The sequence below is a fragment of the Alosa pseudoharengus genome, unplaced genomic scaffold (assembly GCF_046254945.1).
Source record: "Alosa pseudoharengus isolate Yale_2024_CS ecotype anadromous, Long Island Sound unplaced genomic scaffold, YU_APseudo_1.1 YU_APseudo_1.1_scf_23, whole genome shotgun sequence".
Classification (NCBI taxonomy): domain Eukaryota; kingdom Metazoa; phylum Chordata; class Actinopteri; order Clupeiformes; family Clupeidae; genus Alosa; species Alosa pseudoharengus.
The window spans coordinates 7196246-7209064 of record NW_027468685.1 but is presented as its reverse complement, the minus strand read 5'-3'; the positions used below and the strand labels follow the sequence as shown (position 1 = coordinate 7209064).

Sequence of the window (12819 nt, the reverse complement as noted above, 5' to 3'; positions counted from 1 at the left end):
CAAACCTCTTTCCCAGGATTAGTTTTATTATTATGCATTTGTATTTTAAACATTTGCATGATTCTCATCACTGCAATTTTGCAAACTGGTTTTGACATGGCAGGGTTAGAAGAACCTCCCCACAGTGTGTGTTAGTCACATGCTACCTGTTCAGCAGGTACAGAGGAAAGCACCTACTTCAGGAGTAACCTGAATACCATTATTCTCTGAATTCATTCACCTTCAATGCAATTATATAAATATGTGACACTCAAAAACAAAAGATTGGCCTTTGAGTGGATATACCCTTACGAAAAGTTGTAAGTTCCTGCAGGTATCATTGTGAGAATCTTTATTATTATTATTATTTCATTCCCACATTTTATTTTAAAATATTAATAATAATCAATATCTTGATCAAGTCAGAAGCCAAACATTGTTAATAACACACAAATGATTAAGGGATTTTTATTGAGTAGAAGAGAGAGACAGACTGTTGCACCCCTTTTGTAGATGGTCCATATACACTCATCGTGGCAGTCAGCTACACACAATGTTAAGCCATTTCAGGGTTTGGGGATATTGTAGCATGTTGTCTACCACAGCCTGTACTACGTTTGGAAAGAGGTATTGTTTGTGTTTTAACAATGACTCACCTCTGACTTAATGATCAAGTGGAAGTCTTTGTGTGTGCAGCATGGTAGCCCAAGTGGGTATGTTGTGCTGGCCTGGCCAGCAGCATGGTGTGTGACTTAAATCCAATTGAACATTTGTGTAAAGAGCTAAAGATCAGGATTCACAAGAGGGCCCCCAGGATCTTCAAGACAAAGACAATCTGTTTGGAAGAATGTGCCTAAATCACTAACACTGCTACTGATTAGTTTTTTCTTCATACAGGAAATGTCTTGAAGATGTCATTACAAAGGCTTTCAAAGGTTTTAAGAAATTTCAGTTGACGCTATTCAATACTTTTTTCCTGTCTCATTTCACTTTATTATACCTAACATAATTTATGGACTTTAATGTTTGGACTTCTTTATATGTGTGGATTTTTTGAGTTAATATTAATTTTCGAGTTAATACTAATTTAATGTGAATAGCCTCATTGGAAATATGCTCACTGAAAAAAATTCTGAATAGAAGCTTCTATCCTCTTTACTTATAATACTGTAGATAACTTTGTTATTTATCATATGAATGCAAAAGGTGTTCGGATGAACGTTTTGAATGGAAAATGTTCCCGGACAATTTTTCTTTATGAGTATTTTGCACTACTCACCACTAGTCCGATTTTCATGGGCTTAGGTAGAAGATGTTTTCTGAAGCCTTTTTTGCTGAATTACTTGGAATCTTCTTCGCACCCTCGATTACAGTCAATTAATTAGATGCTCTGACATCAAAACAAACAAATGTCAGCGATCTGTGGAACGAGCAGGACTGTAAAAACCCTATCCAATCATCTTGAACGGTCAGACAAATGGATGGTGACAGATCTATCAAACTGCTGTCTATCCCTCCCCCTTCCCATTTGTGTGCTTTGGGTGAGTGGCTTTGGGGGGAGGTCTGAAGGAGGTAGCTAGTACCTTTTTAATTTTGTATTTTTAAAATCTAGCCTGTTTGTACCTTTTTTTCAGGATCCCGGATCCCTCATTTAACAGACTGACATTATAATGATAAATAAGTGTTGCACTACATGACATCATATGGTGGCTGAGGACAGTCAGAAGTTGCATTCCATAGTAAACATCCAAGAACATGTTTTATTTTTTTGGACAGAGCAGTGTGTTGTTGGCAGTGAGCTGGAAATGCAGAGGGCATGAGTCATAATCCAGACCCAAACGGATATGAGGGGAAAAAGCTTTGATGTTGACTGAACAAAAGTGTTTTGAGAGAAGACCGATGAGGAAGGAGGGGGGGCTATTGCATCCAGCCTATCACGTTCCCTCTCTGGATGACATGAATTATCAGATCACTCCCACCCACGTCTCATCCACAAAGAGATATCATCCTTTGAGTAGCGTCACGGTTGAAAACGTATTCAGAATCATGGACAGACTGCAATAACACTGAAGCAGAACACAAACAAAACAGAGGGGAAGAACACAAAGAAGTTTTGAACTGAGCTGGACTACTTGTCAGAACTTTCATCTGTTTATTAACCGAGAGGATCTGACATGGCAGAGCAGCAGGTGAGAATGTTCCATTGCTTATGAAATTGTAATGACATCTGTACTGTGTAATGACATCTGTACTGTTCTGTGGGGCAGCCGTGGCCTACTGGTTAGTGCTTCGGACTTGTTACCGGAGGGTTGCCGGTTCGAACCCTGACCAGTAGGCACGGCTGAAGTGCCTTGAGCAAGGCACCTAACCCCTCACTGCTCCCCGAGCGCCGCTGTTGTTGCAGGCAGCTCACTGCGCCGGGATTAGTGTGTGCCTCATCTCACTGTGGTGTGCTGAGTGTGTTTCACCAATTCACGGATTGGGATAAATGCAGAGACCAAATTTCCCTCACGGGATCAAAAGAGTATATACTTATACTTTTACTTACTATAATGTTTAACAATACATGATATAGAGCTTTCATATCACACAGGGCGATGCAACAATACAGTAGTTTTCAATAAGCTTGTTGTCAAATGACTGCTACTACTGTTATAAGTGCAGTGTAAGGCTATGCCTTATCTGCATGGCAGGAAAGGTGAGACACAGAGGGATAAAGATAAATAATGAGAAGGAGAGATATTGCTGGGGGGTGTTTACTTTCCTCAATGTCAGACAGGCAGCCATACACACCCAGTAACTGTGGCAAGGCAAGCTGCCCAAGCATGTACTGTATTTTCCACAAATTAGAAGGAAGGCAGATCAAGGCATGTGTTGCGTTCACTGTTTGTTTGTACGCTGGCTTTCTTGCTACTGACAAAATAACTCAGCTGTATTATTGGGACTGCATATCATGACTTGGATTAGCCAAAGCAAAGAGGGCAGCATGGACCAAAGCAATGGCAGCCATGGTCAACATTGGATAGACAACCAAGCAACAGCAAATGCCCAACTCAATTCTATGTAAATTAGGTCATCACAGTCACAAACAAACACTGTCAAGTCCCTTGTTGTGCATTAAGGCGCCAGTCATTTGAACACAAGTTTAATTTCTCCTTAAATCACCGGTGACTAACCCCCTATGCCTGAAGCCACACACAAACCTATTCAATATATGGGTTGTCAGAGTCACAAAATGCCGTGCCATTTTTTCACTAATCTGCAAGATAATTATCCGATGACAGTTTAAGTGGCCTTGGTGTGATTCATAGAGCAGATATTTTTGCCTCTTTATCTCTTTCTCTCTCTCACTCTCGATGTTCTTTTCTTCTTGGATCTCCTTCTCTTGCTCTCTCTCTTTAAGGGAAAACGGGGCTTTGTTTTAGTGCTAATATGAATCTCTCTTTCTCTCTCTCTTTCTCTCTCTCTCTCTCTCTCAGAAATCAGACCTGGAAAAGGCTATAGGTACTCTGGTTCTTCACTTCAATGCAGCATCGGCTAACAACAGACCAACTCTGACCCAAGATGAATTCACAATTTTTCTCGGGAGACAGCTACCAAACTTGGAGAGGGTAATGCTATTCTCAACTGCTATGAGCTTAATTCACAAATATGGCTGAGAGTTAACTCACATCACTCACTAAGACAATAAGACTTTGATGGAAACAAATCTCTTTGTTTTGGTAGTGGCGGCGGTAAGTTTTCCCAAATTTAACACAAAATTTGAGATCCTGAAAGTTCTTTTTCTGAAAATGTGACCAATAAAAATCAAATAAAAATCTTTGATACCTGACGAAGACCTCTGGTCGAAACATTGTTAATAAACCACTCTTGAAGCTTATAGAACAGTGTGCGGGTATCTTTTTATTTTTCAATTGTCGGCTAAGCCTTATACCCAGCACCTGTTTAAATTTTGTAGATGTGCGTGCACTCCACTCTTTGACCAATACAATACCTCCTTTGAAAAGGGTTAACCAATCCCGAATACATATTCAGTAAATTGATATCAATCAAAGGTTTAGAAGTCTGTTTTTGTGATGTGTCTTTTAGGGACGGGACACACGCAAGACTTTGCAGCGGATGGGAGTGAAAGGAGGACAAGATGTCAGCTTTGAGCACTTCTGGACTCTGGTTAAACAACATGCCCATGAAACCTACAGGCCTACGCGCAAAACTTGTATCTTACTGTAAGACTGCTGTAAACAGTATCTGCAGGGATATTATGCAAAAATGTTTTATCATTTTGTATTGTTAAATGTTGTTATCCAAACTACTCAGCCAATCTGCGTGAGCAATTTGATTTTAACCCATTAATTCATGTCCACAGTGGAATGTTTATATCTCCTTTTCACCACTTAAAGGGAAACTTGGCAGGATTTCCCCCTCTGCTGGAGAAATTGTGCATTATGCTATTTCAAACTGTGGGAAAAGGTAACGATAAAGCACATGGATTTGTTTACAAGCTAGCGAACGGTTAGCATAAGTTTGGCAGAACTATGTGGATGTTACAAGGTAAGAAACACGATTTAAAACGAGTTTCTTGTTTCTCACTTCTCTTTCCGGGACGGTAAGTCTCAATGTTACAAGGTTGGTTTTCCGCCTGGGGACGCTAGGCGCAGCGGGGAAAGTCACCATTTTCACCGGAACAGGTCATTTAACCATCCAAATGATTTCTAAACGGGTTAATTACGTTGAAATAGTTGCCAAGTTCTCCTTTAAAATAGCTGAGCACAAATCGGTTGATATTTTTCAAATCGGTCAATATAGCTAAAGTGGAAGGTTTCCTTCGCATACTTTTTGTCTTTAGTTAGATATGGGTTAAGTCACTTTATGTTTTTTTATTTTTAAAGTAGATAATGCTTATTTTCACACAAACAGACACACAAATACACACACGCACACACAAAGACAAAATTAATTCACAGTTAGCATAAATCACTATTGAACACTGTGATGGTTTGTTCCACTAAAAACACTGAAACACTTTTTCCCCAGAAAGAATATGCAACCAGTCCTTGATTTTCAAGTATTTGACAACCAAGCACATTGCTATAAGACCACATCTGTCCATAATGTTTAATTTCAGCATTTGCGTGGTTTGGTGTATGCTTTGCTTTGCTGGGAGAATGAACCTCTTCTATTAGGAAATGTTCTGACAACTCTTCTGACTACTCTACTGTTCTGAGTTTTTTTTTGGCAGTTTGCAAACGGAGTGCATTACCACCACCATCTGCTGGACTGAGGTGTAATGGCAAGTGTACCCTTTAGCCTCGTTCTGGCCGTCGGGTGAATAAGGCGAATAGGTTGATGATCAGTATGATGATTTGCATGTGAAATGTAGAGGTTTGAGGTGGTCCCCAACCAAACCAGGGGGGGAGGAGTTGTATTTTGTATTGACGGTCTGTTGTATAATTGTCTATCTGTCTATTGTTTGACTGCATAAACTCTGTCTATATGTTCATTTTTGATCCTGCCTGTTATTCCATTTGTGGTTGTTTTAAAATCTGTTGCTATGCCATTTGCCAGTTTCGTTTAAGGTTGAAATAAAAGCATTCAGCCCTTTAGGCTATTGTCAGGTGTCACACAGTTGGGTCAGTGTGCCAGTTGCAATATACCTGTTTCATGTCAGGTTGGTAGAATCATGCTGAGAACCAGGCCAGCACAGTTTTGCGAGAGCACTTACTTCAACTCAACAAACAAGTCAAAATGATCCAATAATTCCTGTACATCTGGACAGAAGATAACTTTATTTTGGTCTGAATACAAATGGATGATTGGAGATGGATTGTTCCTGGGCTGAGGTCTGCACATAAAAACAAGGAATCAGTAAATCTGAGTCCTAATCAGCAATAAAGCACAACCAAAAGAAGTTTTTCAGTATGTTGTCACTACTTTTTATTGAACTTAAAATTGTGACACAGGAGAGTTATACTAAAGCATTTCCATCCATTCTTTAACATGACTAAATATAAATTCTACTCTGTCACCTATTCCTGTCTAAAGATCAAACGGAATGGGACTTTCTTTACTGTCCAAGTTTTCTGTGTTCACATTTAAAAAACACTAAAACCTGGAGGGGGGTTCTAAGACTCTTCTGTTTTATCATAGTTGGGAGGACTGATGCATCCCCTCTTCAGCCTCCTTCCCTCCTCGGTGCCGCGGAAAAACTCCATGAATGAGGAAAACATGTAGCTATTCATGACTTTGACTCTGGCGAATATGTCGAGCTCCGTGTTCTGGTCATGGTCGACGGCAGACATCAGTGCGGTGGATCGTTTGTACAGGCTGTTCTCCTTGGCCACCACCTCATCAAGCCATTTCAGCTTCTCCTTGTTGCTGCTGCTGTCAACGTCGGCAATGGTGCCTCCGTAGAAGCCTCGTCGACGCAGCTCAAGCGCAGGCCTGGGCTCCCTGGTTGCCATCGGGTAGTCGTCGCCGACGAACGCGGAGCAGATGGAATCCTGTGAACTCTGCGAGCGGCTGACCTCGCATGCGATGGTGGTCACGAGGAAGAGGGAGAAAGTGCGGAAGTTGCGCACCGAGGCGGAGAAGACCGCCGTCATGAAATAGCGACCCCACAGGTCGCAGTTGTGCTCACAGTGGCGGAGCTGAAAGGTCTGGCGGCAGAACGTGATAAATTCAGACGCCACGAGACCCTTTCTCAGCTCCTGCAAGGTGTAGCTCTCCTTTTGAACTTCAAAAGCAGTGATAAATTTCTGGGCCCTACTCATTCCCTTAGCGTTGGTGAATACTCCCACCAGCGCAGTGCGCAGAGTCCGCCTGTGAAACCTGTAGATGTAGTTATTCAGCACGTAATGAACATCCTCGTTCTCATCCTCCATGGCATTGAACCGGATTTCACAGACTAGGTCCAATATGGTGGTGATGTGCTTGATGGTCACCGTGGAAGTATCCAGTGCTAGCGTGCTATTCAGCCACACTGCCTCCAGGTTCCCAGGGTTGTAGTCGGGAGCTCGCCTCTTCCCATGCTCCTCGTAGAACACGCTCCAGGTGAGTCCCTCAAGACAGTCGATGTAGGGGTACTTCTTGCGCAACTCGGCGGGGACAAACATCTGAGGCGCCGTCGGCCAATCCAGGTAGCCCATGAACAGCGAAGGTCCTTGGTGGTTGGGAACCACCTGTCCCCTGGAGCCTGCTCCTTCCCGCCTGGTCAACAGGTTTCCACGGAGATTCAATTTAGCGAAGACCCTCTTGCTGCTGTCTTGGTGTCTCCACATGCCTTCCTCCTCTGTTAACTGCTCGCCTGTCGGAGACACAGACACCGCAGACATATAGAGGAGCAACTCTGTCTCCACGCCGAAGACCCTCAGTGCCTGCAGGAGATGTTTGGCAAACTGCTGCTCCTTCCCTAGGTAGCAACCCACGAGACTGATCAGACGGATACGTCCATCCTGCAGGTCCATGTTGGCAACCAGCTTCGCAATCTCTTCAGGACCATGGCCACCCAGTTGGACTGTACCATCACGACCCCGGACCCCATGACCCACCATCATCACATGGCTTCTTTCAGTTGGTCTTACCCGAGGGCCCCTGATGGTTTGCAGTGACCCCTTGTGGTAGCTCAGTAGAGTTGACTCTATAGGGCGTTTGTTGAAGAGGAATTCGGCAGCCTCCATTACTACCTTGTCCGGTTCCAGGACCAAAATGACCTGATGGTCGTATTCGGTTGTCGTATTTACCATCAGGGATAATTCCTCGGAGAAGATCATGGAGTTGTGGAGTGGAATATTGTTGGTAGAATCACTTTGAACACCTGGAGATTTCTGAAATGGCGCAGACCTTGTGTGAACACAGAAACCAAAGTTGTCAATTGATTCCTGTCTCCCACAGCCATCAGGTTTGGTTGTACTAGGTCCAAATGGAAGACTTGGCCTGAGGTCTTTGGGTTGAGGCCTGTGTATGGAAAGCAAGAAGTCAGCCCAACATTGTTCTCCAGAAAACAGTATTATTTGGTTAAATACACCGTCTAACAATGTAGAAATAAATAGAAAGTGAACAAACATACAGGCTATGGTGGGATTGTGTTGCTCTTCATATAAGTTCCGCATGTTTGCATTACATTACATTTGGCTGCCGCATTTTTAGCCAAAGCGACTTGCATATGTCAACTATATTACAAGGGATTACATTGTCCCCGGAGCAACTTGGGGTTAAGTGCCTTGCTCAAGGGCACAACGGTGGAAGCCGGGAATTGAACCGACAACTTTCAGGCTACTGCACGCTAACCCAGTTCCTTAACCACTACACTACCACCGCCCACCAAAAAGCAGTGGCCAGTCTCTGTTTTTGTGCCCTTGGTTACATATATTCACATCAGTGAGACAACGTGTGTCTATTTAAAGGGCCTGTGTAAAATTCTGTGGTATTCAGGTTGTCTTGATTGTATCAATGACACGCTTCCGTTTACTTGCAAAGTAACTGATACAGCACTATTTGAGGTAGAAAGTGGTATTACAAGACAGACGGTCCATCTATTGCGGGTTATGTTACTTGTTTTTGACATAACAGTTTTGGCAGTTATTTATTCACATACTGATGCTATTTATTGATAATTTGTGAATGTTTTCAATGTTTTAGTGTTTGTGTTCTTGTGTGTCATATGAAGTCACAGAAAGGCACATTGCAGGGTAAAATGACACATTTTCTCTGAAACTTTACCACAGAAATGCAGGCAATGCCAGGTCTGGAGTCCAGGTCTTCAGGTTCACTGTGCCTGTAACAAAAGGCACTGTCAGAGACTCATTCGTTCACTTACACTAGAAGCCCTGTTGTATGATTTGCATGTACTTTCCTTGTGAATGCTAATGTCATTTGAAGATAAGATGCCTTTATGTGACTCAATTCTTTAGTTCATTCTTTAGACCAAGATACTTTTGAAGCATTTCCTTCTAGCATTGTTGTCACCTTCCAATTAACTGACATGGTAAATGGTCATATGTCTGACAAAAACACACAAACTATGGACTATGCAGTTGTGGGGTTTGGGTCAGACAAACAAAAAACTAAAACCTTCTGTTTCCAGAAAGATGATTTAGCATGCTAGCAAGTCCTTAATCTGTAAGAGTTCTGTGTGCCTTTTAGTAGCTGCTGCTGCATCATTAGTTGTTTCATCCAAAACAATGTTCAACATGTCCACTGAATGTTGTTTGTCTTTGTTACCTTAAGCCAACGGTGAATTTATATGTTATGTACATGAAACAGAATATCATAGCACAACACAAAAGCTATCTGTAAACCACTCATTTGTGAAGGGATACAAATGCATCATAGATATTTTTTGTGAAGTTTTATGTGGCAATTTATGATAATTTAATGAAAAATTTACACATAACATTGCACAGTATAAGTGCTTTGTAATATGGATTAAGCATTATAGTTACCTGCTAAAACCAGCTGGTAGTGGAAAAACCAGGTGGAACAAGAGAGAAAGAGCTGCATCTTCATGATACATTGATACGTTCCGTCTACGGGGCAAATATGGGCGTCTGACTAATGCTGTAGCTGTACGCTCAACCACACAGAGCAAGTATGCTGATAACACTGAACACTTCTATTGCACAGTGGATATAATAAAACGTCCACTAAAATGCAAACGCAATGCAAACAAGACAGTGTCTTCTGATGCCTGTGTGACGAAACAGCTGTGGCGGCGATCAAGAAAAACATTCTCAGCTAATTTCAGCTATGGGGGCATATGTCTTTCTTACCATTTAGTAACTAAAGCACATAACAGAGTGTGTTTTGGAAGGATGTGCTATAGTGCCTGAGAAAAAAATGCAATAACAGACAATACATTTATTTTATTTATAAAGTTCCTGTCAAGGCCACTAAGGTCACTTCTCAAATATTTAAGAAAATACAATTTTAAAAATAGGATGTAACATAACTGTGTTCAGAGCACATCTGTACAAATAATCTGACACTATACATTTCAGTCACATTTGAGTCTATTCCATGATCTGTCACCGGTTCATGTCAAATGCTGAAACTCGAACCAGAAGTCTGATGAAAGTCCCTGCATCAAAATGACTCTTGGTGTGGAATAACATCTCCATCCTTCACTAGAGCTGTTGTTGAACCAGATGTTTGTCTAGATGTCTTACAGCAAAACTATTAGTAATGATTAGGCAAGTATTGACCATGGCAGTATGTTGAAGTTCAAGTTTGTTGCAATATACTTGATAAAGATGTCATGTCATAATAATAGCAGTAATGTCGTTCTTAGACTCAGCGCCAGCTCAACTTCACAGCGTAAATTAAATAGAAATAATATATAGGAAAGAGAAAAATCAAAGTCTTAAGTGCAAAAAGAAAGATATAAGATGAATAATTAAAGTGGCAATGGTAACAGTGCAGACATTAAATCCACTGTAAACGCACAGAGGTGTGTAGTGTTCAAATGGAATGTGCACACTTTAATAGTTGTATAAGTGTTGTAATGTTTAGGATAACAGTAAGTTTTACCACTAGATGGTGCTCTTAAATTAGGTAACACTAGTTTTGCACTCCCGCCACTGCTGTGTGCAAAAGCATGTTCCTTGGTAATGCTCTACCGTTTTTTTCCATAGAAGCTCTCAGTACACCATTTTTGTGGTCCTTGTCATTGACCAAGTTACCACAATATGTGTTAATGACACTTCATTATATCCTGATAAAAACTGTCTCTGACTTGAGTGGTTCGGGTCCAAATGTTTTTGGACTTTTGGAACATAATGCCTGTCTACCTGAACCAAACTTCCATCCTTTCTGAATTCTCTAAACATGAGTGTGTATCCAAGGATCTCTTAATCCTAACATAGCTTACATCTCTCTGATATCTAGGAGAATCGCCACTGATGTGACTGATCACACAATATTCAATATGTGTTTTGTTTTCTTTATAATCTCACAATGTCTTGTGAACAGAAAAAACTTTGAAACATATCCACTATCTTGCAATCAACCGCCTCCACACACAATAATGTAACTTTGTAGTTTTGAAACAGAAAATTGACATCAAGACAAAACAGTTTGGCTATCTTAACAAAACTGGCATCATGACTTTTGATTGCATTTTGATTGCACTGATCTTTTCAATGGCATAAATATTTGCTTTTGAACCATACTTCATTTTGAGCAAGATACACTCTTTTGCAGGTTATCTACTGTCCAGTTCAGTTTGTAGGCCTACTAATTGTTTTAAGAAATGCACTCACAACTGTTGTGCAAATGTTCATTATGATTTGAGAAATGCACAAAAGTGACTAAAAAAACGAAATAAACAACTGTATTTGCTTCGAGGTAAGATGCTTGTGAAAGAAGGATATGCAGTTTTAAGTGACAAAAACAGCAAATTCCCAAGTTCACATTAAAAAATAGTTGGATATGAAAGTCCACATGGACTACAAATGAACTACAAATGGACTACAAATGGACTACAACGTGACGACAAAAGAGACGACGAGCCCACAATTGGCAGCTCCGTTACCAAAATCCCCATTTCTCACCTCTTGTTCCCACATGCGGTGACGTGAACAATGGTGTTTTCTGTTTGGATTTGGATGTTAAAGCAACACCAAAGAACTTTTCCTCTGTCGCACGCACGCTATTTGTTTATCCAGCAACGGCTTTGCAAATAAGGATGTCCATAAACAAGGTAGAATATGTTACATGATTTTATGAAAGAATGATGTATTGCGACATCATGCAAGTCAAATTTGTAGTTTCTTATGTCTCATTCCATCGAACTACAAACCCGCTACCCAATATGGCAAACTTACATAGTGCGGTAAACAATTTTGGAAACATTATTTTAAGGTACAAAAAACTCTTTGGTGTTGCTTTAACCTACATGTTAAAGGAACACGCCACCCAAAATCAGTAGTGATATATGTTCTTACCGTAACTTTCACGAGTTGAGTCGTACCTCTCCCGCGTCGGTAGGTGCACTCAAACGCTCTGTCGCGCGGCGCGAATGTGTTAGCATGTTGCTATGCTAGCGGGCACTGCCGTGGCCGTAGAGAGAGGCACATAGCAGTATTGAAACACCTCCACGTTTTACCTACTTAAATACAGTTGCACGAGTAGTTGATGAAAAATGTTAGGGCACACAACATGAAACGTGACGATTTTCCAAGCGAATAAACATGAGAACTACAATGTGTGGCGCAATAGCACTTGGGAGTATTTCGACCTAGCGTGGTAATATTATTAACACCTAATTGTAGATCCTATCCACCACAGAGTTTAGAATCCATGCTGGATCGACCCTCAGCCTCTCCCTCCCCTCTGAGCGAGAGAGGCACACACACTAGAGATGCGCTGATGGGCTATTATTTCAACCATAACTGCATAGCAAAACTTATCATCCATCAGCCATCCATCAGCACCAAAGTCTGTTGACCAATTTTCAAAACGGCACCTGCCCACCATCCGCTGGTTGTTTTAATGTAGGCTATATTGGTGATGCAGCGCTGCTGACGTGAGGCTAGAAAGCCCTTGCCTGTTCTAGAAAGACTGATCTAATGCAGCAAATATATTAAAAGGCAAAAGTCGTACATTGGCTAGGCCTATCCCCAGAATATCAGCAGCAAACTCATTCTCTGTCGCGCAAAACAGTCTCCAAATAAAACGCACATCGGCCTGTTGCCTATTCTGCCAGCTTGTGACAATATATCGTCCAAAATGCTTGATTGCATTGCATTCTCCACATTTTTAGCTACATTTTCATGTACCACATCAGCATTTTTGTTCAGTGAATCTTTTGTAAATTGCTTTACAATTACCGTCGGGCCTATAGGC

At 41.3% G+C, this 12819-nt stretch overlaps 1 protein-coding gene and 1 long non-coding RNA gene across 2 annotated transcripts; one reads left to right on the top strand and one right to left on the bottom strand.

Moving 5' to 3' along the window:
• The first annotated feature begins 1871 nt into the window (after positions 1–1871).
• On the top strand, positions 1872–5582 carry LOC143140366 (uncharacterized). The gene is made up of 3 exons (XR_012990645.1): positions 1872–2168; positions 3459–3590; positions 4069–5582. It is a non-coding gene; the product is annotated as an uncharacterized LOC143140366 (long non-coding RNA).
• Positions 5583–5728: 146 nt separating this feature from the next.
• Positions 5729–9480, bottom strand: LOC143140365 (uncharacterized). The gene is made up of 3 exons (XM_076301184.1): positions 9420–9480; positions 8698–8752; positions 5729–7932 (listed from the first exon to the last, which is right to left on the bottom strand). The coding sequence occupies exons 1-3, from the start codon at positions 9475–9477 to the stop codon at positions 6102–6104; spliced, it is 1944 nt and encodes a 647-aa protein (XP_076157299.1). The 5' UTR covers positions 9478–9480; the 3' UTR covers positions 5729–6101.
• Positions 9481–12819: the final 3339 nt, after the last annotated feature.